This window comes from Lytechinus variegatus, chromosome 7, assembly GCF_018143015.1.
Source record: "Lytechinus variegatus isolate NC3 chromosome 7, Lvar_3.0, whole genome shotgun sequence".
Taxonomy (NCBI): Eukaryota; Metazoa; Echinodermata; class Echinoidea; order Temnopleuroida; family Toxopneustidae; genus Lytechinus; species Lytechinus variegatus.
This window is the reverse complement of record NC_054746.1, coordinates 4,756,613-4,781,548: the sequence shown is the minus strand read 5'-3', so window position 1 is coordinate 4,781,548 and position 24,936 is coordinate 4,756,613. Positions and strand designations below refer to the sequence as shown.

At 36.9% G+C, this 24,936-nt stretch overlaps 1 protein-coding gene and 1 long non-coding RNA gene across 6 annotated transcripts in view; both read right to left on the bottom strand.

Moving 5' to 3' along the window:
* Window positions 1-473: 473 nt before the first annotated feature.
* On the bottom strand, window positions 474-12,900 carry LOC121418262. The gene is made up of 6 exons (XR_005970438.1): window positions 12,826-12,900; window positions 8,392-8,490; window positions 6,700-6,702; window positions 3,452-3,862; window positions 1,629-1,686; window positions 474-765 (listed from the first exon to the last, which is right to left on the bottom strand). It is a non-coding gene; the product is annotated as an uncharacterized LOC121418262 (long non-coding RNA).
* Window positions 12,901-19,715: 6,815 nt separating this feature from the next.
* LOC121418261 (homeobox protein OTX) overlaps window positions 19,716-24,936 on the bottom strand; it is a 42,036-nt gene continuing 36,815 nt past the window's right edge. For all 5 annotated transcript variants that reach the window (XM_041612031.1, XM_041612030.1, XM_041612028.1 and 2 more), the window contains one exon: window positions 19,716-22,284. In XM_041612031.1, the coding sequence (XP_041467965.1) occupies window positions 21,697-22,284 (588 nt within the window). In that variant the 3' untranslated portion in view covers window positions 19,716-21,696. The remainder of the gene's footprint in view (window positions 22,285-24,936) is intronic.

Genomic DNA, 24,936 nt, shown 5'->3' with positions numbered 1-24,936 from the left:
TTAAAAAAAAATTCAAACTGAAAATCACTGTTCAGAGATAATAGCTTGGACCTGCTCCTTTGAGCTACACAAAAAAGTCATCATAAAATACTTGAAAATTGGTTCATGACAGTATTGGAAAATTCCCTATAAATTCAAAAAATTGAACACTTTGAGGCGCTAATCTTGTCTTGAAAGATGAGTAATGCTTTCGCAGTGTAAGTGCTTGTTGCACAAAAATGTAGCTCTTACTATGAAAGAAATAGCCCCAAAAAGTCAGCAATCATCTTTTAGCTCCTAAAAATAGACACCATTTCCTACCCTGGTTCATTAGTAGCGAATGCAGGTAGTCTTTTTAAAAATGCCATTGAAACTGAGGTGTGCCCCCCCCCTTTTTTGAAAATGAAGACTTTTTTTTGCTTGTCAAATTTTTTCAGGTACGAAAAATCATTAATTTTTGGTTGAAACCTTTTTTTTGGGGGGGGGCATGTCAAATTTTCCTCCTTTGGAAAATCCTGGATCCACCCCTGCCCTCAGAGATAAAAAAAAGAGGTATTTACAAAACAGGTTCCTTTGTTGTTTGTTTCAAAGTTATAAAATTTGGTCTTTCTGAGCAGGCTGTTTTTCTATACAGGTGGATTATACATCATGTCCATGCATGTACCAACAAATGATCACACCAGACATTCAGTGCAGATGATGATGTCAAGATTGGTGTCACATCTTTAGCTCTGGTAGACTTTCCCAGATAGGGGGTGCATCCATGTTGTACACCAAGTGAAATGACTGCAAGTATAAGGAGATAGAACAAAACATTATTCTAAGTTCTAAGAAGATATCCTGTATAAAAATTGTACTGTGACACATCTACATAGGATTTATTAAAATTTTGCATTTAGGACAAATGTACTACCATTAGAATACACTGGAAAACTTTAAGCAAAATTTGGGGATTTGCATCAATTCATTGACATCATCAAACACATCTTACTAATTAACTTGATTACATTTTATCTACTTTTCATATGTGCATATTGCAGCATAAGGCATGACGTTTACACACATATATTTCCAACATTGAAAAATAATTTCTCCAAAATGTTTTCTTCTGAAAAGTGCCTCTTTGTCATAACTGAAATCACACATCATCTAAAATAACAGTCTTGGCTGAAAATTATTACACTCAAGATCACAAACACAGATAAGCACATGTGGTACAGTGTATCATCATTGCTTGGAAGAAAAAAAAGAAGAACCAACGTCTGCCTGGAATGCCTTGTTTCTTCTGTCCATTTCTCCCAAATTACACATTTTTCTACTAAAATCATCTGGTACATATTTGTTCATTATCAAATACATATAAACACTTAGGTGGTCATTTTATTGGATTCTGTTTGAACCCATTTATATGTTGTCACTAGAACTGGGCATTTATGTTTAAGTGAAGCTGGTTCAAGAACAAATCTCACTTTATGTTGAGCTAACAAAGTGATTTGGATCATTCTTGTTATAAAGTCCCAATAGGTGTTATGGTAGGTGATCACGATCGTGCTTGCAAACTAACACCAAAATTGATATTGCATTATTGGCTTTCCATAATCAAGATTTATTTCAATGCACTGCAACTATCTTTATTTCCCTATACTCACTTTAAATAGCACTGTCATCTATCAGCTTTGTAAGCCTCCTCTCAGCCATGAGGTAAAGCTGTGAACCAAAGAAAAGTAACAATTTAATTACTCCAGTCCTTGTAAGATGAAAAAGTAATCAAGTTTATTAAAAAAAAAAGAGGTAAACTTCTCTGTACTGATATCTGATACAATGCATAGCTCCTATCAATGGCTGACCATATGGTTACTATGGTGACAGACCACTCCCATCTAAGTTTCATGGAAGACATAAGATTGAAGGTAGTGACTGGATTTGGTTTATAATAATGAGAGGATAAGATCAGGTTCAAAATTATGTTTGAAAATGAGACACTTTATAGAAGTTTCATTAAAAGTAATCAAAATGAACATTTTTTCAAAATTACAGGATAAAATGACCGTGGGAACCCTGAATTCGTTAATTTGATGATAAAATCCAAAGTTAATTGACCTAAAATAACATTGACAATGACTTGAAAACATGCTATTCTTTTACTATTATTAGTAGAAGTTTCAGGTGAAATTTCATGACAGAATATAATTATTGATATCAAATATTAAACCATCTCACACAAAGAAATTGAATACTTTTATCAAAGTGACCTGAGGCCTGACATTGCACAGCAGGTTGCCTATATGGAGAATTAATCAGATTTTGGCCATTGTTAAATATGCCCTGATATTGCACCAACAAACCATTAACAAAAAATAAGTATTTTCAATTCACTGTTAAAATGCCCTATAAAGATAACAAGTGGAATGCCCCTGGCCGTCTCACCTGCATCACGCAGTTCAATATAGCAGCAGTGCTGACTTTGAATACTACTCTAACTCGCACAAGATGTTCAGTGATACATGGTTACTCTTATGTCCACTTTTTATGAACTAGACCAATAAACTTACAGAGATATGATGGTTATTCAACAAAAAAGATGTTCAGTGATACATGGTTACTCTTATGTCCACTTTTTATGAACTAGACCAATAAACTTACAGAGATATGATGGTTATTCAACAAAAAAACCCAACATGGCCAAAGTTCATTGACCTTACATGACCTTTGACCTTGATCATGTGACCTGAAACTCGAACAGGATGTTTAGTGATACTTGATTACTCTTATGTACAAGTTTCATGAATCAGATCCATAAACTTTCAAAGTTATGATGGTAATTCAACAGATACACCCAATTCGGCCAAAGTTCATTGACCTTTGACCTTGGTCATATGACCTGAAACGTGCACAGGATGTTCAGTGATACTTGATTACTCTAATGTCCAAGTTTAATGAACTAGACCAATAAACTTTCAAAGTTATGATGGTAATTCAACAGATACCCCCGATTCGGCCAAAGTTCATTGACCCTAAATGACCTTTGACCTTGGTCATGTGACGTGAAACTCATGCAGGATGTTCAGTGATACTTGATTAACCTTATGTATAAGTTTCATGAACTAGGTCCATATATTTTCTAAGTTATGATGACATTTCAAAAACTTAACCACAGGTTAAGATTTCGATGTTGATTCCTCCAACATGGTCTAAGTTCATTGACCCTAAATGACCTTTGACCTTGGTCATGTGACATGAAACTCTAATAGGATGTTCAGTAATACTTGATTAACCTTATGGCCAAGTTTCATGAACTAGGTCCATATACTTTCTAAGTTATGATGTCATTTCAAAAACTTAACCTCAGGTTAAGATTTGATGTTGACGCCGCCGCCGCCGCCGTCGCCGCTGCCGCCGTCGGAAAAGCGGCGCCTATAGTCTCACTTTGCTTCGCAGGTGAGACAAAAATCATAAACATTGCACAACTTACCACTGGATCTCACAGCATATTTCTGATTATTTTCTTGACCTTTGTTGAGTTCTTGAAGTTTGTTGAGTCCATCTTCCAGTGGTGACAAGACATTTGCTTCTGCGACAATTGCACTGGGCTTTATTTTGTCTACAATGTAGGGTTAGGGTTAGGTTTGCAATGTGTCTTATGTTAGGTTTAGGGTAGGGTAGAGTGTCAAATCCAGGGTTGAAGTTAGTCATTTGTTTAGTGTGCAGAAATTAAAACAGAGCAATTGTTGCTGGAGCAAATGTCATGGAATTCCTCCAGCATGACAATGACTTCTTCATAACCTTGTCCATATAGCTTGCTTCATGTTACGTGACTTCTGATGACTTCCAGATGAACCCATGATTTCAAGACTTTGCTCTCTTGGATAGTAGTCTGTGCCTGCTGCAGAGAGAAAACATTAATTTAAGACAAAATTTAATTCTTGCTATTCAGTATTGAATTTGAAAAATGAAAAAAAATCCTCTCTAAGTGATTGTGAAATGATGTTTAAAATGCATTGCCAATCCAAAATTTTACAATTTTGCATTTCAAGACTGTTTAGCTGTTCACAATACCTTTCTTGTGCAGACAGAAGAGCTTCTTGTGCGAAGAAAAGTTTCTTGATACAGGTAACAGTATTATATACTAAAAATTCAGTTTGGACTTTCTGATATTGAACATAATAGATATAGCTATCTATGAAACCCTGACTAAAGAGTTCTTGTATTATACTGGAGAACAGTAACTACAAGTTGGTTTGGTTTGATACCAGAGGATTGGACCAATCCGACCAAAAATCTGATGCGCAGATCTATAACAACTGCGAATCGAATGACAGTATCAAAGACAATAGCATTGGGTTCCCAGATCTATCACCAATCTTCAACGACAGCAGGACACTTTTAAATGTTTTCCATTTGTCATACTTAAGGATGACATCTTTCTTATGAGAACCACAATGACAAGACCTTACAGGCATGCCAATGTCACACATCAGCAGAAGATCTTCAATTACCATCTCTCACAAAGGAGACGAGTTGACAAGAACTGTCAATAATTGGGTGCAACAACACTTCAAACTCCAAAGATTATGAGGACTATAGCCACTGCTTGTATTTCCTTCACAACCTTACGATAATGGGGAATGCCAATTTGGATTTTGGCCAGATGTATGGAGAAGATGAAGTCTACAACCATGTTCCAGGGGCATGGAGGGATAAGCACAGATGGAAGAGGTAGGCCGAGCAGTTCAACGTGGTAACATCAGCAATGTGGCAGAGAGGTTCCAACAAGTGGAATGCCTCTGGCCGTCTCACCTGCATCACGCGGTTCAATATAGCAGTAGTGCTGACTTTGCATACTACTCTAACTCGCACAAGATGTTCAGTGATACATGGTTACTCTTATGTCCTCTTTTTATGAACTAGACCAATAAACTTACAGAGATATGATGGTTATTCAACAAAAAACCCCAACATGGCCAAAGTTCATTGACCTTACATGACCTTTGACCTTGATCATGTGACCTGAAACTGGAACAGGATGTTCAGTGATACTTGATTACTCTTATGTACAAGTTTCATGAATCAGATCCATAAACTTTCAAAGTTATGATGGTAATTCAACAGATACACCCAATTCGGCTAAAGTTCATTGACCTTTGACCTTGGACATGTGACCTGAAACACGCACAGGATGTTCAGTGATACTTGGTTACTCTAATGTCCAAGTTTAACGAACTAGACCAATAAACTTTCAAAGTTATGATGGGAATTCAACAGATATCCCCAATTCGGCCAAAGTTCATTGACCCTAAATGACCTTTGACCTTGATCATGTGACCTGAAACTTACACAAAATGTTCAGTGATGCTTGATTACTATTATGTCCAAGTTTCATGAATCAGATCCATAAACTTTCAAAGTTATGATGGTAATTCAACAGATACCCCCGATTCGGCCAAAGTTCATTGACCCTAAATGACCTTTGACCTTAATCATGAGACCTGAAACTTGCACAAAATGTTCAGTGATGCTTGATTACTATTATGTCCAAGTTTCATGAATCAGATCCATAAACTTTCAAAGTTATGATGGGAATTCAACAGATATCCCCAATTCGGCCAAAGTTCATTGACCCTAAATGACCTTTGACCTTGATCATGTGACCTGAAACTGGAACAGGATGTTCAGTGATACTTGATTACTCTTATGTACAAGTTTCATGAATCAGATCCATAAACTTTCAAAGTTATGATGGTAATTCAACAGATACACCCAATTCGGCTAAAGTTCATTGACCTTTGACCTTGGACATGTGACCTGAAACACGCACAGGATGTTCAGTGATACTTGGTTACTCTAATGTCCAAGTTTAACGAACTAGACCAATAAACTTTCAAAGTTATGATGGGAATTCAACAGATATCCCCAATTCGGCCAAAGTTCATTGACCCTAAATGACCTTTGACCTTGATCATGTGACCTGAAACTTGCACAAAATGTTCAGTGATGCTTGATTACTATTATGTCCAAGTTTCATGAATCAGATCCATAAACTTTCAAAGTTATGATGGTAATTCAACAGATACCCCCGATTCGGCCAAAGTTCATTGACCCTAAATGACCTTTGACCTTAATCATGAGACCTGAAACTTGCACAAAATGTTCAGTGATGCTTGATTACTATTATGTCCAAGTTTCATGAATCAGATCCATAAACTTTCAAAGTTATGATGGGAATTCAACAGATATCCCCAATTCGGCCAAAGTTCATTGACCCTAAATGACCTTTGACCTTGATCATGTGACCTGAAACTTGCACAAAATGTTCAGTGATGCTCGATTACTATTATGTCCAAGTTTCATGAATCAGATCCATAAACTTTCAAAGTTATGATGGGAATTCAACAGATATCCCCAATTCGTCCAAAGTTCATTGACCCTAAATGACCTTTGACCTTGGTCATGTGACGTGAAACTCATGCAGGATGTTCATTGATACTTGATTAATCTTATGTCCAAGTTTCATGAACTAGGTCCATATATTTTCTAAGTTATGATGACATTTCAAAAACTTAACCTCAGGTTAAGATTTCGATGTTGATTCCTCCAACATGGTCTAAGTTCATTGACCCTAAATGACCTTTGACCTTGGTCATGTGACATGAAACTCTAATAGGATGTTCAGTAATACTTGATTAACCTTATGGCCAAGTTTTATTAACTAGGTCCATATACTTTCTAAGTTATGATGTCATTTCAAAAACTTAACCTCAGGTTAAGATTTGATGTTGACGCCGCCGCCGCCGCCGTCGCCGTCGGAAAAGCGGCGCCTATAGTCTCACTTTGCTTCGCAGGTGAGACAAAAACCAACTTAATTTCACTTCTCTATACCTATAACCTATAACACGTTCATGGAAGCAATACACCTGTCAGATTTGGTAGAGATACGTGGATGACACATTAGTAATCGATTGTGACCATATCAACAAATTCACCGATTATATCAACAACATTGATCAAAACTTCACTCTTGACGAAGAAGTTCAGAGGTCATTCAACTTCTGGGATACGATGGTCTGTGTAAACAATGATCAAATCATAATCCATCAGTGTTTACAGGACACCAGCCCATACTGATTCATATTTGAATATTTGAATTTGCTTTTAGAGAAGGTAGAGGAGTAGACGATGCAATTGTGACATTTTTCAAGTGCTTTCAATACAATTTGTAAGCATATACTTGCTAACAAGCTTGTAGAGATGAAAGCACATCCTACCCTTATTTTATGGATTCAAGATTTTTTAAACGAAAGACAACAATATGTTCACATGGGAAATGCAAACTCTCTTGTCAAATCTATTAGTATTGGAGCACCCCAAGGCTGTGTTCTTTCCCCAGTGCTATTTTCTGTCTACACAAGTAATTGTAAAAGTGTATTGCCAAATTGCCACATCAACAAGTACATGTATGCCGATGATAGGGTAATTTTGGGCTATATATCAGATATCAGAAGAGAAAATAAGTATGTCAGTTGCAAAAATTGGTTTGAAGATTGGTGTGAACACCACTACCTCAAATTTAATGTCTCAAAGACACAGGAAACGGTCATAGATTTCCAGAGAAATCCACAGATCATTATTCAAGGGTCAGAAATTGAAAGAGTGCAAACTTATAAATATCTGGGAATAACTGTATGTGAATCTTTCGACTGGTCACCAAATGTCACTTTGTTGAGTAAAAAGTGCAATCAGAGATAGTATGAGAAAAATGCACGTAGATAAAACTATACTAATGCTCTTTTACAGATCACTAATTGAAAGTGTTGCTACATACAACATCATCTACTATTTCGGTAATGCAACCCAGATAGATATAAAACAAGCTAGATACATGGAGAACAAGGAGAGTAGCAGAACATATAATTGGATGCAATGATATAGATTCGATGACAAATTATGAGGAAAGAGTATTGGCTGAAGTAAAAAGAATCATGAATGACCCTGCCCATCCACTCCATTATAACTGTAACTACAATAGGTCGGGTTTTCACCTTTGCATGCCGAGATCTGCCCGAGCAAGGACGAGATAATCTTTCACCTCTTCAACGCTACTGCAAAAAGACACTGATCAATTTGACAATTAGCCACCGAATGAATGTAAGCCCTGATTCCCGATTCTTTATACTTAAATCTCTATTCGAAAGTTATAATTACTGTTACAAGATTTTGACCATGTAAACCCTATGTTTAAATTAACTTAATTATTCATGCTGACTTGTTGATTTATTCATATTTTTCATCTCATTTGTAAACTTCATTTTCTTGTAAGCATTATTTTGTATTTGTTATGCACAAGTGAAAAGCAAATTTCCCGTCAGGGGATAATAAAGTTATCAATTCAATAAGAAATATCAACACTGCACTTACTTTGATTCTTGTAACAGCCTGGGTTTCTTTCAAGGTCATACCAATTAATGGTTGATTGTTGACAGCTACCAGCTTGTCCTTGACCCTTATTCTTCCAACCTGTAAATAAAACAGATTGTGCCATAGTATTTAGGTATCAACAGATGAAAGGTGCATGGATTTTTCATCATAATGATAAACATTTGCAGGGCTTGAATTAATCCAAGGCCATCCAAGGCCATGGCCTTAGATGCCCTCAGAAATGGCCTTGATGCCCTTTCAAATATTTGTAGACTTAAGGCCAAAATAACTGCCCTTTTTTGCTGTGGCCTTGGTGCCCTGCGGTAATCCAGTGCATGTGCCCCATTGAAAAGTGCATATATTATTGATGCCCTTTTTTGGTGTCCTTGGATGTCCCATAAAGTGAAAACTGCCTGCCCTTTCCCTTAAGTGCCCTTTTAAAAAATGGCCTTGCCCCTTTAAATTCTTAATTCGAGCCCTGCATTTGTTTTTCCTGAGCTTGATCTTCTCCCTAGCCCTATATCTCAACATTAAAAAAGGGAATGCCTCGGCCAGCATTATAAAACATACAAATAATGAATGTTTATGAGTGCAAATAGTTGTCAAAACAGAAAAAGTGGAGCGCCTCTGGCAGTCTCACCTGCATCACGTGATTCAATATAGCAGCAGTGCTAACTTTGAAAACTACTATAAAATAAATAATTACAAAAAACACCATTCAAATAGTGATACAATACTATGTTCAGTGACAATCAATGAAATTTGACCTTCATCATGCAACCTAAGACTTGTCAGTGATACTTGATTACCCCTATATCCACATTTTATAAGCTTTATCTATAAGATTTGAAAGTCATGACAGCAATCTAATAATTACCTCCAAAATTGCCAAAGTTCATTGTCCTTTAAATGACCTTTGACCTTGATCATGTGACCTGAAACTCGCACAGGATGTTCAGTGATACTTGAATACTGTTCTGTCCAAGTTTAATGAATCCGCTCCATAACCTTTCAAAGTAATGATGGTACATCAACAGATACCCCCAACTTGGCAAAAATTAATTGACCCTAAAATGACCTATGACCTTAACTCTATATAGCCCGGGGGGCCTAAATGCAAAAAATAATACGCTGAAATTTCATGACTTTTTTCTTTCACATCTCCCGCACATTTTGAGACCCTGTTTGCGAATATCGGGGGTGTACTTGCGGAGATATAGCACATATTCGTGACCAATGTCACCGAAAATGGCAATTTCCATTGACTTTTGTGTGTACAATGTATGGGTTTTACAAGAAATGTTGTCAGATGAATGTTTTTTCTGTTTTTTCCTCACATAACTTTCTTTTGGGCTATCACCAACTATTCTAGATTTAAAAAAACAATAAAAAATAGAGATTTCAGAACAAAGAAATACATAATAACTTAAAAACAAGGAAGGAAACAAGAATATTCTCGCAAAAAATTAGCATATGCGCATAATTAATTACTATTATAATCTAATAATTATACAATTTCAATACAGTTGAGTGAGCTGTCTTTTAGATTACATGACTGGCTACTAACATGCTTGATTCCATTGCATTTTCTGCAAAAAATGGGGGGAAAACTACAAACAAGTGGAATGCCTCTGGCCGTCTCACCTGCATCACGCGGTTCAATATAGCAGCAGTGCTGACTTTGAATACTACTCTAACTCACACAAGATGTTCAGTGATACATGGTTACTCTTATGTCCACTTTTTATGAACTAGACCAATAAACTTACAGAGATATGATGGTTATTCAACAAAAAACACCAACATGGCCAAAGTTCATTGACCTTACATGACCTTTGACCTTGATCATGTGACCTGAAACTCGCACAAAATGTTCAGTGATACTTGATTACTCTTATGTACAAGTTTCATGAATCAGATCCATAAACTTTCAAAGTTTTGATGGTAATTCAACTGATACACCCACTTCGGCCAAAGTTCATTGACCTTTGACCTTGGTCATGTGACCTGAAACGCGCACAGGATGTTCAGTGATATTTGATTACTCATATGTCCAAGTTTAATGAACTAGACTAATAAACTTTCAAAGTTATGATGGTAATTCAACAGATACCCCCGATTTGGCCAAAGTTCATTGACCCTAAATGACCTTTGACCTTAATCATGAGACCTGAAACTTGCACAAAATATTCAGTGATGCTTGATTACTATTATGTCCAAGTTTCATGAATCAGATCCATAAACTTTCAAAGTTATGATGGGAATTCAACAGATATCCCCAATTCGGCCAAAGTTCATTGACCCTAAATGACCTTTGACCTTGGTCATGTGACGTGAAACTCATGCAGGATGTTCAGTGATACTTGATTAACCTTATGTCCAAGTTTCATGAACTAGGTCCATATATTTTCTAAGTTATGATGACATTTCAAAAACTTAACCTCAGGTTAAGACTTCAATGTTGATTCCTCCAACATGGTCTAAGTTCATTGACCCTAAATGACCTTTGACCTTGGTCATGTGACATGAAACTTTAATAGGATGTTCAGTAATACTTGATTAACCTTATGGCCAAGTTTCATGAACTAGGTCCATATACTTTCTAAGTTATGAATATGATGTCATTTCAAAAACTTAACCTCAGGTTAAGATTTGATGTTGACGCCGCCGCCGTCGTCGGAAAAGCGGCGCCTATAGTCTCACTCTGCTTCGCAGGTGAGACAAAAAATGAAAATTCCTTGAAAAAATTGAATATTTGCATAATTAATTAGATAAATAAAAAATGATATTAAATATCACCAATTTGACAACGCATTCTTGTAAAATACATGAGACACCCACACACCAAATTTGGTCGCAATCGGTCGATAAACGGCCGAGATCTGAGGGGGGGGGCCTATTAGGCCCCCCCCCCCCGGGCTATGCAATTTCAAAATAGCCCGGGCTATATAGCGTTAATCGAGTGACTTGAAACTCAGGCAGGATGTTCAGTAATACTTGATTAACATTATGACCAAGCCTCATGAACTAGTCCATATACTTTCAAAATTATGCTGTCATTTCAAAAACTTAACCTTCGGTTAAGATTTGGTGTTGATGCTGTCTTCAGTCTCACTCTGCTTTGCAGGTGAGACAAAAACGGTGGTTGGAACTGCATTTAAACATCTTGATTCAGCCCTACTTCAAAGCTGTTTCTCCTTTTATCTCATAAAACAAACTTCCTACAGCAATTATGAAAACCGTAGGAAATATAAATCTACCTGATCTTTATTTATTGAAATATAAATTATGAAATCAATACCCTATTCAAGGCTCACTTTGTGGATAATATTGATATCACATTGGTGTGAACATGGGCCATAAGAATTTCCTACATGATATGGAGAGCATTGATTTGGTGCAAATCTTCTTCATCTTGAAAGAATGGTCCAAGGACATTCCTACATATTGCTCATCTAGTCATGAAACAGGTCCCTGATCTTTATAAAACATCATCCATAGAGGTGTTTCATACAGTCCTCCTGGGATCGATTGCACGAAAGGGTCTTTCCAAGGACCGTCTTTTATGATACGCTATAAGCAGGGTGTTTTTGAAATTTATGATAAAGAATAAGATTCGTTAGCTTGCTTTTCAATCAAATTTTATACAATTTCATGATATATCACATCATTTTATAAACAAATGTTTTGTTTATTCTAACGGACGAATGAAATATGTTTGTAGATGATTTATCTAAAATGCATTTCACATGGCGCATCATAAAAGATAGGCGACTAAAAAGACGGTCCTTGCAAAGACGTTTTCGTGCATTCGGCCCCTGGTTCTTATCTTCAATAATGGAAGAAGAAATTAGTTTATTCGAAAGAATCAAAGGAGAGGGAATGCAGTAGAAACATAACAGCAACAAAAGGTCATTTAGTAGTTTGTAATTTGTAAACAAATTTTCGGCATTACTCCTATGTATTAAGATCGCATGCTCGAACTTTAATGAAAATCATAAGTCAGAAAAAATTGGAACCAGTGGGGTTCGAACCTGCCATCTACTGCTTTCCGGGCAGCGACTTAACCACCAGGCTATTCTGGTTCACGGCTAAATCACGATGAACTAGAATTCAAATACCCTCGATCCTCTTCTTTCTGACTCATTGATATGCAAATGCAGTCCACCTTGGACAATAAATATTAAATAAAGAGGCTTTAGTAGGAGGCAATAATAATTTGTAAACAAATTTTTTGCATTACTCTTATGTATTAAGATCGCATGCTCGATCTTTAATCTCTGGTATCTCTTTAATGAAAATCATTAAGTCAGTAGTTTGTAGTTTTATAGCTTTAGCATTATATAATTCCTTTTATTTGCATTGTATGTGCTTTGAGCTTAATGAGAAAAGCACTGTATAAGTAATTATCATTTTCAAAAGGTCTTGACCAACCTGCAGTTTCTCTGCCTATTCTACAGCATCATCTCTCTACTTCTGAAGATTCTCCATATCAGCATAACCAGGAGCCGCAGTTACCATTGGTTGTGGTGAAGATTCCCATCTCTGCATAATAACCAGGAGCTGGAGCTACCATTGGTGGTGGTGAAGATTCCCCATCTCTGCATAATAACCAGGAGCCAGAGCTACCATTGATGGTGGTGAAGATTCTCCATCTCTGCATAATAACCAGGAGCCAGAGCTACCATTGGTGGTGGTGAAGATTCTCCATCTCTGCATAATAACCAGGAGCCAGAGCTACCATTGGTGGTGGTGGAGATTCTCCATCTCTGCATAATAACCAGGAGCCAGAGCTACCATTGGTGGTGGTGAAGATTCCCCATCTCTGCATAATAACCAGGAGCCGGAGCTACCATTGGTGGTGGTGATTTTCCATCTCTGCATAATAACCAGGAGCAGGAGTTACCATTGGTGGTGGTGAAGTTCCCAATCTCTGCATAATAACCAGGAGCCAGAGCTACCATTGGTGGTGGTGAAGATTCCCCATCTCTGCATAATAACCAGGAGCCAGAGCTACCATTGGTGGTGGTGAAGATTCTCCATCTCTGCATAATAACCAGGAGCCAGAGCTACCATTGGTGGTGGTGAAGATTCCCCATCTCTGCATAATAACCAGGAGCAGGAGTTACCTTTGGCTTTGGTGGTAGTGAAGTTCCCAATCTCTGCATAATAACCACTGGTGCATGGTGCTGGGAAAGCAGGACTCCAGGAGAAGGGCTGAGTAGCTGGAGAAATAAACAAAGATGTTTGGGTTGATAACATTGTAAATACTGAAAATTTTTAGTTTTGTACACAGCATACGAATGTGCCAGCCAATCTGATGGCACGTCAACCGATATTACGACTAGTGACTCGAAAGTACTTAACATAACGGCATTATCGTGATATAGGGAACCACCGTTCACTTCATACAGCAGCGCTTTATTCAGTCCACGTATGTGCAAAGCGCCAACTTAATGTGTTCCGCCATCTTGCTTGTTGGTTGCCGATAAAATGCGCATTTTCAGATTTTTTTACGCTCAGTCATTATCCATGACTGAAACATTGACCAATCAAAAACTAAGATTCTATAAGAAATATGAATATTCAAATACGAAAGTATAAACATAGATAATTCAGTTTTATGTGAAACTTAAACACAATTCTTCAAAATTGGGTTAGTTTTATGTCTGTAAAATGACCCTTAAAACCAAAGTTTTTTTTCGAAAAAATAAGGGTTTTCCCAAGTTGTCATGGTAACATGGTCGGAATTAAAAAAGCTTAGCAAGCACTTTATTTCAGTGATCGAGGATGTCTTTGTTTACGGTATACGTCTACAAAAGCTGTAACATTTTTTTCCAGACCATGGATGAACTTTCAAAAAGAGATATTTTAGGCAAGTTTTTATGATTTCCGGCAATTTTCTGACACAGGCATTTTGAAGACGTAATTTTTACAGAATTAGAAGAAGACATCATGGATTTTCCTAATTATCACGACGGAAATGCAACTTACTTGTAAATAAATCAAACAAAGTCTATGATTCATTTTCGATAATGCAAAAAGAGACATTCAAGTCTCTGATTGAGAGCCGCAGATTGAACATTCGCACGGCGCAATGGTAACGTTTTCGCCGAATTCGTCGGGGCGAAAACACCAAGCGAGCCGTCCCACTCACCAGTCCCGAACGCTGCGCTCTATGTTTGATGATATATCTGGTGCCATTTCGTGCTTATAAATTTGTTTTTTCTACAATGCCACTATCTCATTAAAATTATTTGTCATGATAGCATTGGAAATATTATCGTTTAATGGCTCAAAGGATCGACTGTAATAAAATACTCTTTGAAATATTGTCAGAGAGTGATTAGTTAGGTGATGTTTATGGTCAGAATTTAGTCATGGCTTCGGGTGAACTTACGCGAACGCGGTCACTTGCTCACGGGGCGAGTCGGCCTGGCCCTTAGGTGGAAGGCCGTTACGTGCAGTGCAGCAAGAGCAGAGTTGGGGAGTTAAGTAAAAATACTTTGAAATAAGTAATCTGGAACTATTTTTTGTCTTATTCTTATCCCTTTACATTAATTAGATAAGAGATTAAAATTCTTAAAGTTTAAATCCAATTTTAGACAGTGGCATAACAAAGAGTGGTGCTTTATAATTATGGGGGGGGGGTCTTGCATGCCCTGGCCCAATTAAAAAAAAAGAGAAAAAGGAAAGAGAATCTTTCGAAATTGTTCAATTGGATTTTTGTAACAAAAACATCAAAATTATGCTCATGTCGGTTGCAACTTACTAAATACTTTTTAAATTTTGCCTGATCGATACGCCATATCGTGTATAATTAACCCTCAATTTTTTTCGCTCGTTACGCCACTGATATAAGAGCTAAAGTTTATGCCAACATTATTTGGTTGCGGGTTCTATGTAGTTAATATTTCTTTACCTCAATTATAATACATGGATGATTGGTTAAGCATATTTTTCTTTCTTAAATGGGGTCATCCCCTCTACCCCTATAATCAATAATTTATGTATTATTGTTTTGTGTATTTCAGAGAAAATAACATGTCTAATTGTTACAGTGATAGCACTGATGAATTCTTTAAAATAACCAATGTAAATAAGATTTATCATTAATCATACATATATTATGGGGGGGGGGTCTAAGACACCCTTGCTTGAATGATCCCCCTTGGAAAATTTGTAAACGCAACAAAAGGTGGCGCTCTTCCACAACGATGTACTTTGTCCATTAATTTGGTAAACGAGTTTTGGGGTATTTCTTTTGAGAATTTGGAAGAAAAATGTAGCAGCCTCCGATGATTGCGTCCCATTCTTAATGTTTCATCTTTGTTATATTCTTGTTATTTATTCACATTCTTTGTTACAAGTATATGTTCTTGGGAGAATACCAGCGATTTTGTTTCGTTAAATTCTGTGTTGCTATGATAACGTAAGATGGCGTTATTATTGGAGTTTCGAGAGAAGTCAAATCGAAAAAAAAACGTTTTGTGATAATAATATATTTCCGTAAATGGAATAAAAAGATTTCGGAATATTCAATTAAGAGTTATTTTGATTAAATCATGAAACTGAAATAGCAAATTTAGTTTCAGATCTGTTCTTACTATATACTTAGACAAATCTAAAACAGTTTTGCTCTCTCTTTCATTATCAGGCCATTATCTATCTATCTATCTATCTCTCTCTCTCTCTCTCTCTCTCTCTCTTTCTCTATCTATCTATCTATCTATCTATCTGTCTGTCTGTCTGTCTATCTATCTATCTATCTATTTTTCTGTCTGTCTATCTGTCTGCCTCTCTATCTATCTATTTTCTATCTATCTATCTATCTATCTCATGTCACCTTTAGAATCAATGTACTACAAAGTGATTATGCACAGCAATAGCAACAAACTCCGATGTCAACCAGTCCAAAGGTTTGCTCATAAATACAGCTTCTTTCCTCGAACCTCGGACTGGAATGAACATGCACTGCAAAAACCTCGGTGTTGATTTAACACCAGCCCGCAATCTATATGTCCATACCAGAGAATATTGATACAACATCAGTTTGGAATCAAACCGATGCTGTTTTAATACTAATTGGTGCTGTATAAACACCTAACTGCATGGTGTTAGACTAATACCAAACTTGTGTTGTTTGACACTTCTCTGGTGTGGACATATAGATTCCGGGCTGGTGCTAAATCAACACCGGAGTTTTTGCATTTTGGATACAACTCTAATAAGACAGTGGACTCCTTCAAAACAAAAGTCACCCAAAGCTAAGTGAGTAGCCTGCTAGCTCGGTGACCTTACATCTCCAACAAAGTTGGTGGAGTATAGAAAGCCTTCATGGTGACTTCACCAAAGACAAGGTAAGATGTAAAATTCAACAGATCTCAGTATAGTTGATGAGGGCGATCAGTGATCAGTTAGAGACCCCTGCTATGCGCATCAAGTTTGAAATAGCGCCAACATTCGGATTTCACTTGCCAGTTAAAAGTTATAGGTTCATGACTTAAAACTACACCACTGAATAAAGAGATTTTTTCTATTACAATTCAGTGATTTCTCCTTGTCCAGTATCTAGTATAGACCGTGAGATCATCAAGACTGAATTATATGGTTTAGTATTTTTTACTTTGCAAATTATGATTATGTGAAAATAATGAACGTCGGATATTGCCCACATAAAAAGACAAAAGATTTCAACAATGTTCTCGTCCCCAGTTGCGGTCCCCCAACTGACATGACTGAAGCACGCCAAACATTTCAAGTGAAAAAAAAAATGAAATTAAAGGCAATATATTCATAATGGTCATCACCAAGTATCATTTTTATCATGGTCGCAGTGACTGACATCACTGCAGATATCCAGTGTGTCGCAAAGGCAGATCCTTGCCATTTCACTCCCAGATAATCTTACAAATAATGTGTAATTCATTATTCTCGTCCAGATCGAATTAAATCAATTTTGCTCGGGCTCTTTTCAATCAATTGTGTTGTAGCATGTCTGCTGACTAAGGCCAGGGTTATACACCAAAACCGAATACTCCCGAATAAACTCTAAACGAATTCAGTTGGTTTCGGTGGATTCGAATGTTCCCCAAATCCTTCCTGAATTTTCTTGCATTCTCGGAGGGAGAACTATACTCCCGGAACCACCCAAATACGGGTATTTGGATAGATTCGCAGCTGACTCGGTTCCGGTGTAATCCAGCCAAAGCTAGGGTTACACCAAAACCGAATTCTCTAGAATAAATTTGGACTGATTCTACCCGATTCTTGCCTATTTCGGCGGAATTTGTTAGATTCGGTACCTACGCGTCTGTGATTCGGGAAGTTCTCTAAATAGAGATAAAAAGGATCCCGAATAGGTACCGATTGAGTGCAGATTTACCAAGAATTCATTGACCCGAATCGATTTCGGAAATCCCAAATGAAGCCGAATCCCACCCGAATCGTGACCAGAATCAACCCGAATGTGGCCCGCAGGCTCCGATCACAGCCTAATGTTGACCAGGATCGGAACGAATATGCATGGTTGTATGTACGTCGAGCTCGGACCGTTACTCCCTGAATGCTACGAATAGGTCATAATCTTCCCAGAATACTCCGAATATGCCTTCCCTAATCCAACAGGGTGTCATCAGAATACATCCCGAATGAAATTTCTTGTGGTCACATTCGGGAGTATTTTGGGGAGTATTCGGCTGGTTTTGAACATTAATTTCAAAAGTGACGAGCAGAATCCCTCCTCGAGTGTTATATCCCCGATTCTTACACAATAAAATCGAGAGAAGGAGGGAGGGGGGGGGGGGTAGAGAAAAGTCTGGAGAGAGCGGGGAAGGTTTGTTAAGGAATAATATATCAACAAAAATTAGATGCACCCCAAGCATTTTCTTACCTTTCTTTTTTATAAAGTCTATTATATAAAAAAGAACTAATGTGAGGAAAAAATCTTCTTTACTTAATCTATTATTGAAAACTTGCTTAATCAAGGAAAAATATTTACTATGTTGTCAATCTATTTTTCAAAACTTGCCTAAGTTTGTATATTTGATAAATATCATGCTTCAATTCATAGGCCCGTATTCTGAAGTCATCAGGTTTAACTTAAACTAAGGTTTAAAGTAATGGTTTAAGTATGGGAAGCCAAAAGTATCAAAATTTTGTATTAAGTTGAACGTTTCTTATGTTTACTGTGCTCTTTCCTGATTCATCGATGGTAAAGACAATAATCTATTATACTTCCTAGACAATTATGAATGATTTGAGAGCCAAATGAGCTGAAATATGATATCTCTATACCGTTATTGATTTATGTAACAATTGGCCTTCCATACTTAAAACCACAACTTTAAACCCGAATTTAAGATAAACCTGCTATCAGAATACGGGCCATATATACAGTTTTAAATGGTAGGCCTATGGTCTTATTTCTGCGAACCTATACGTTTAGAATAATTTAAGTGCATTTTAGTTGATGTTTTTTCATGTTATGTCCAGATCTCAAAGAATCTATATATGTATATAGTGGTATATATATAGTTTTTAACTTTTCAAATTTTTGATGTAGAATTCACAAAATTGAGGGATATATTTTGGAATACCTTACCATATATATATATATATATATATATATATATATATATATATATATATATATATATATATATATATATATATATATATATATATGTACATATCATAAGTCTAATATAATTGCCAAAATCGAAAGATTAGATCAGCCGTTAGACATCATTCGATTGACAACAATGTTGAGTTAAGATTCAAATTTCACCGAAAAATGGCCAAGATTTATAAAAAAGTGTTTAAACCGGGACCCATGTTCTCCTCCTCATCTTAGTCAAACTGTCATGCTGAACAATGATAAGGTATTCCAAAATATATCCCTCAATTTCGTGAATTCTACATCAAAATTTTTGAAAAGTTAAAAAACCGCTGGACCTTTTAAAAAAAGAAAATGCTTGGGGTGCACCAAAATTTTGGTTGATGCACCATTCCTTAACAAACCTAGCCACCCCCCCCCCTTCCGCTCTCTCCACACTCCTCTCTCTCTCGGTCGTATTTGTGTAAGAATCGGGGATATAATTTTTCTCAACATTGTATACATTGATCGTAAAAGGAGTGATTTTATGCACATCACAGGGTTTTTTCTTAAACCCCCCTCTCTGCTTCTCTCTGTCTCTCTCGTCGCCTTTACTTCCTCACTCTTTTTCATACGGAAAGATGAATACAAAATAAGTTTTATCAAATCGATAATCTTAGTTATTATTTGATACGAACTTAAAAAAGAATAAGCAGAATATCGTTTAATATTTCGTGCAATTTTTAATATTTTCATTCAACTGTGCATAATATGCCTAACGTTGCGTCAGGCTAGAAACAATTGGGAAAATAACGAAGATATTCAGATATCTATAACCTACGTATACTACACGGTCTGTCCGATACTACTTTAAACATGGAATGAATAGAATCAAGGAAAAAAATAAAGACGTTGCCCCCTCTATATATCATTTATTTACACTTAGAATATTTGAATTTGAGGCAAAGGTATGAGAAGATAAAGCAAAAAGGACGAGACAAAATAATTATGTCAATACATTTTCAAACACACCATGCGGTTTGTGGTCAAAACGAAGAGAAAAAAAGACAACATAAATATCAGGAAAAAAAAACATAATTTACAAAACATAAATATTAGAATTCTAAATACTGGAGGTGTTAGAGAGATTGCTTTCACAATAATATAAGATATATAAATTAAGCCCCGCTTGAAAAAAAATTAATCGGGGCTGTTATCAAAGTTAAAATCCGCACAGTGGGTACTTATAAGTATATTTTCAATTTAAAATCACAAAGTTTCCCATTATGTATCCTTATCAGCACAGTCACGTGACATTCTTTTCTTTGTCTTCTATACAACACATAAATTAACATTGACCCTGTATATCCAACCGACGTGTGAAATTAAAACTAAAGAAAAGGGGGTACAAAATTGAAAAAAGTAGTTAACTTCGTTCAACACTTAAATGTGTCGTACAAACGCCCGATAGTTAGTCTTAGAATACATTTTAAAAAAGAAAGTCGACTTATTATTCAAATAATTAACTTCATAACAGAATAGCAAATCAATCAAATACAAGACACAAAGAAACAAATAAATTTGAGCTGATTATTCTTAACCTAGACGAGTTGATTGCAAATAGTTCTTGGATCCTTGAAGGAATTATCCTATGATTGAAAACGAAAGAAATTTGTTTCACTTATAGCAACACAATAATGCAATGCAGACTTAATGCTAATCATAATTGTCACTTTGTCTTTACATAACTACTGTAATAAATAAAACCGTCTAGATTTACATTGCATGTTGGATAAATCAAACGATCCTGTTAACATCTTTGTTTTCGGTGGGAAAGTTTTTGGTGGTTCATCTTGCTCACACGGTCTTTTGATCAACAGTAATTACGATTAAACACACTCGACAACGCGAGATGCGTTCATTCAAGGTTCTAACACAATCTGTTTCATGATCTCACGCTAAAACTTAAAATAACATTAAGCACAAACTGATTCGATATTTTCATGTTTTCATAATAGGCATACTAAATAGTCACATGATGCACATTGTTGAATAAGAACAGATTCTTTTTTCAGTTTGATCAGTTGTTCAAAAGATAGTATTTTGTTATGTACTTGCCCGATAGAGAAATATCCACCATTATGATCATTGAGGATTTTAACCTCATTTATCTTAAACTGAAGTTGTATGCAAAGTTGTATGAAAACATAACACATCGGTTTTGCAATACGCTTTGCTTGCGTTAGCATGAGCTCATTTAACAATAAATATTGTGCCGATAACGAGTTTGATTAATAACACCATAAATGGCTAGAAAAGAAAGAGAAAAACATGAATATCTCATGGATTATTATCAATCATTATAAAGATGTGATTCATTTCAGATTGTCCGAACGGCAATGTCTTGCGTTTCAGGAATGGAGTCATTACGAAACGGTAGAAACCTCATGTTGTCTCGAGATTTCCCTGAGTGATGGTTCCATTCAAAATATCAATTTAAAAATCAAATCTGATTCCGATACCCATTGGTCCTTTCATTGTCATAACCTCGTGTGCGCGCCGTAAATTAGCTGTCGAGCCGCCATTTTGTTAACATCAGTGTCATTTTTGCACATTTTCCAGACATTTTCCTGGCTGCCGAACCACGCCCGATTGATACGATGGACTCAATGGGATCGTCTCGGTGCTTGAGATTCTGTCAGGGTGGGTTACAAGGATTGGAACTTCCATTGTGGCTGTTCTTTACCGTCGATACACTCTGCACTCGACATCGACCCCATGGGCATATGGGCGTGGTGGGGTGGAGGCAGCTGCGACGCCATGGTGGTCATCGGCCCGTTGTTCATAGCACTCGATGCCATCTGGTGGTTGATGGCGCCGGGGAATTGCGGCATGTGAGAGAGGTAGTCAAGGCCGGCGCCAAAGTACGGTGACTGGTAACCCTGCGCCGTGTAGCCTGCAGCGGGTTGCGCGTTCGGCATGGTATAGGAATGCTGCATACAACTGTTATTACTCATGTTTGCTGATAAGTGATCACTTGTCATGGGCTGAGGGGCTATCGATGCCGGGCTCCAAATACTGTTGTTATTGGGCATGCTCGACGAGACGGATGGCGATGCTTTGAAAGGGGGCGTATCGCTGGATGTGGTGGTCGGCGCGTCGGGTTCACGCGGTGTTGGCGGTGGCGTTTTCTTCTTAGCAGGGCGTGGTTTGTTCGTCGTGCTGTTGCTGTTCGGACCGTTCTGTTGCTGCTGTTGCTGTTGTCTGCATTTTGCTCTTCTGTTTTTGAACCAAACCTAAAGAAAAATAGTGAAAGATAAAAAGGACCATTAATCAAACAACATTCCCAAAATATCTACCGTCAATATACGAAATACGTTTCAATTCATGACTGCCATGTTAGATAATGCATTGGTCAGCTATTAGGAGGATTCTAATGAAAGTCCATTATCGTTATACCCCCCTTCCTTATTCTGAGCATTCTTCATTACTAGCTGGGTTAATCTGTACACAACTTTGGCGAGAGGTCCTTCAACCCCAACCTACTCAATGTCAATAATTACTCAGTACACAGGGTGAGCATTAAGGTTCAACCAAGCAGGGAACTCCTGCCGAGATGATGGGACCAGTCTCTGTATACGGACCGGTCCAAACAATCGATCGGTAATGAGACTGCACTAGGAGAACCATTCCAACAAAGCTGATTATTTTTTCCACAAAAGCCTGCAGGACTTGTCTCAAATTTAGGCGAAAACGAGTCCTGCAGGAGTGAATTCTTTCGTCACCCTCCCAAAATTTATTTCAATTTGCAGTCTTGCAAAGTCTTTTCAAGAATAAACCATTTCAGCTGTAGATATAGAGGGATTACCCGATACACTTTGTTAAGTCTTTAATACAATTTATGAATACATTGTTTCCAATTATTTGTACAATCTCGACAGCTTATTAAAAATCATTATTGAGCTTAATACGTCAGAAATGCCCAAGAAGTTGTAGAGGGCATGAAAATTAATGTGTGTTCTTAAAATGCTGTGTAAAAAAGCAGACTGATTAATATGTGCAACCGTCATTGCTTAAATAACATCCCCAGCAACAGTGATATTTAAGACTTTCATTTTTTTACTTTTAAATGTTTCAGCTATGAGTTTATAAAGTGAGCTTCAATCGACTCACTGAATGTATGCTTGATATAAGCCTACATTTTTCCATAAACTTTATGTCAGCTTTCTGGTTATTCGAGCTCTTAAGTTAATGGTCAATGCAACTTAAGAAATGGGGGGAAAATGGTAAAGACAAGCACTACTCGGTCCATATCAAATTGTTACGTAAGAGCGATAGCTTTATTGATTTGAACGCAAGCACACAGAGAGTGGGGCTTGTGTAAAGAGAGAACGTACTTTGTGTTTGAGCATGGGACACTTTAAATAGCATTGCGGTTATTCCATGGGTGCATATTCACCCATATAGAGTGAGAAATGTGTGTGTTATTTGTATGCATCGCCATGAGTAATCCGCCACGAATGAAAACCATGGTAAACCAACGGCGGGTGATGGTAAAAAAATATTCAAAAAGGTGTAATACCGAGCACTAATGATGTCTTCGTCAAACATCCATATATGAACGTTAAAATAAAAATGCTTTTACAATTGTGATCACTCTCTTAAGTGAAATTGAATTTGAAATTAATTCTGAGTGTACAAAGATGTATAAAATTCCTGTATATAGAAAATGAAGTATATCTCAAAGGCCTATCTAATAAGTACTATCTCCATAATTTGTTTGGATATATCAACGTAGCCATCTTGAGTTGTCTGGTGTAAGTAATACCGATTTTGATAAGCAGCCATTTTTTGAAATACATCCGAAAATCCACTCCTTCGCGAAAAGAACAGAAATATTGAAACTCTATAGAAGATTCATTCATAAAACGTTTCATTCGACATTATTTAATTGTCAATTGTCTTTTTGTTCTTCTGAAGTATGCTAATCTCAATCGGACGACGACAATCAAAGTGACCCAATCAAGGCTTAATTAATCATGGAGCGTTAAGTACCTGGCACCCCCTCATCATCTAGTAATTAATTTCTGCCTCGTCACCCCGATGCAAGAATGTCAGCTCGAACTGCATTCTCTTCTGAATTTCTTCAGATATACATCGGGAGCAAATTACAAGTCATGTAATTTTTGATGAGGTAATCATTGTACATCGGCAGATTTTAGGGGAAGATGAAACAATAGTTGCGACGGAATATGTAGTTCAATAGACGGGAGGCTTTTATGCCACTTCCTTCCTACTTGACGGATCGTCAAACACCTCTAATGATCATGATGATAATAGGTTAGAAAACACTGCTAATTGCATCACTAATTAACAGTCTTTAGTGTAATCATGCTTAATGTAGAAACTTGGTGACATACAGTACAGTTACAAAATGCACCGAGAGTTCAGATTGAAACATAGACCATTGAAAGTATCTAGATAGTTCGTATGATTAAAGTTACTCATTTTTTTTCTTGAGTCAAGTACCGAGGGGGTCGACTTTTCTATCAAAAACCTCAAAACTTCATCTTGAATTTCGATCTGTAATTGCGTTTGGTTATATTTACCGACTGCACCTAAACTATGGCCATCTAATGGAAGTTTGTTTTTGTTCATCTTCTTTCAACTTCAGCGATCTTTTGTGAAAGGAACTTGTAGCGGGAGTGCTGGTGAGAGTGGGTGAGCGTGCGTGTTTGTTCGTAAACAAAACTGTTTCATTTGATTAAGGGGGAGTAAGAGAAATGAGAACAATCGCATGTATTCCCATCCCATTATGAAAGAGGAAACCTCAGAGATTCTTCAAGTACATCAGCCCCACCCTTTAGGTCGGAACCCTTCTCACTTCCTCCTCGTCCTCCAAAAATAAGTTCTCTCCCTTTGAAGATATCTTTCGAAACAAGTACTTA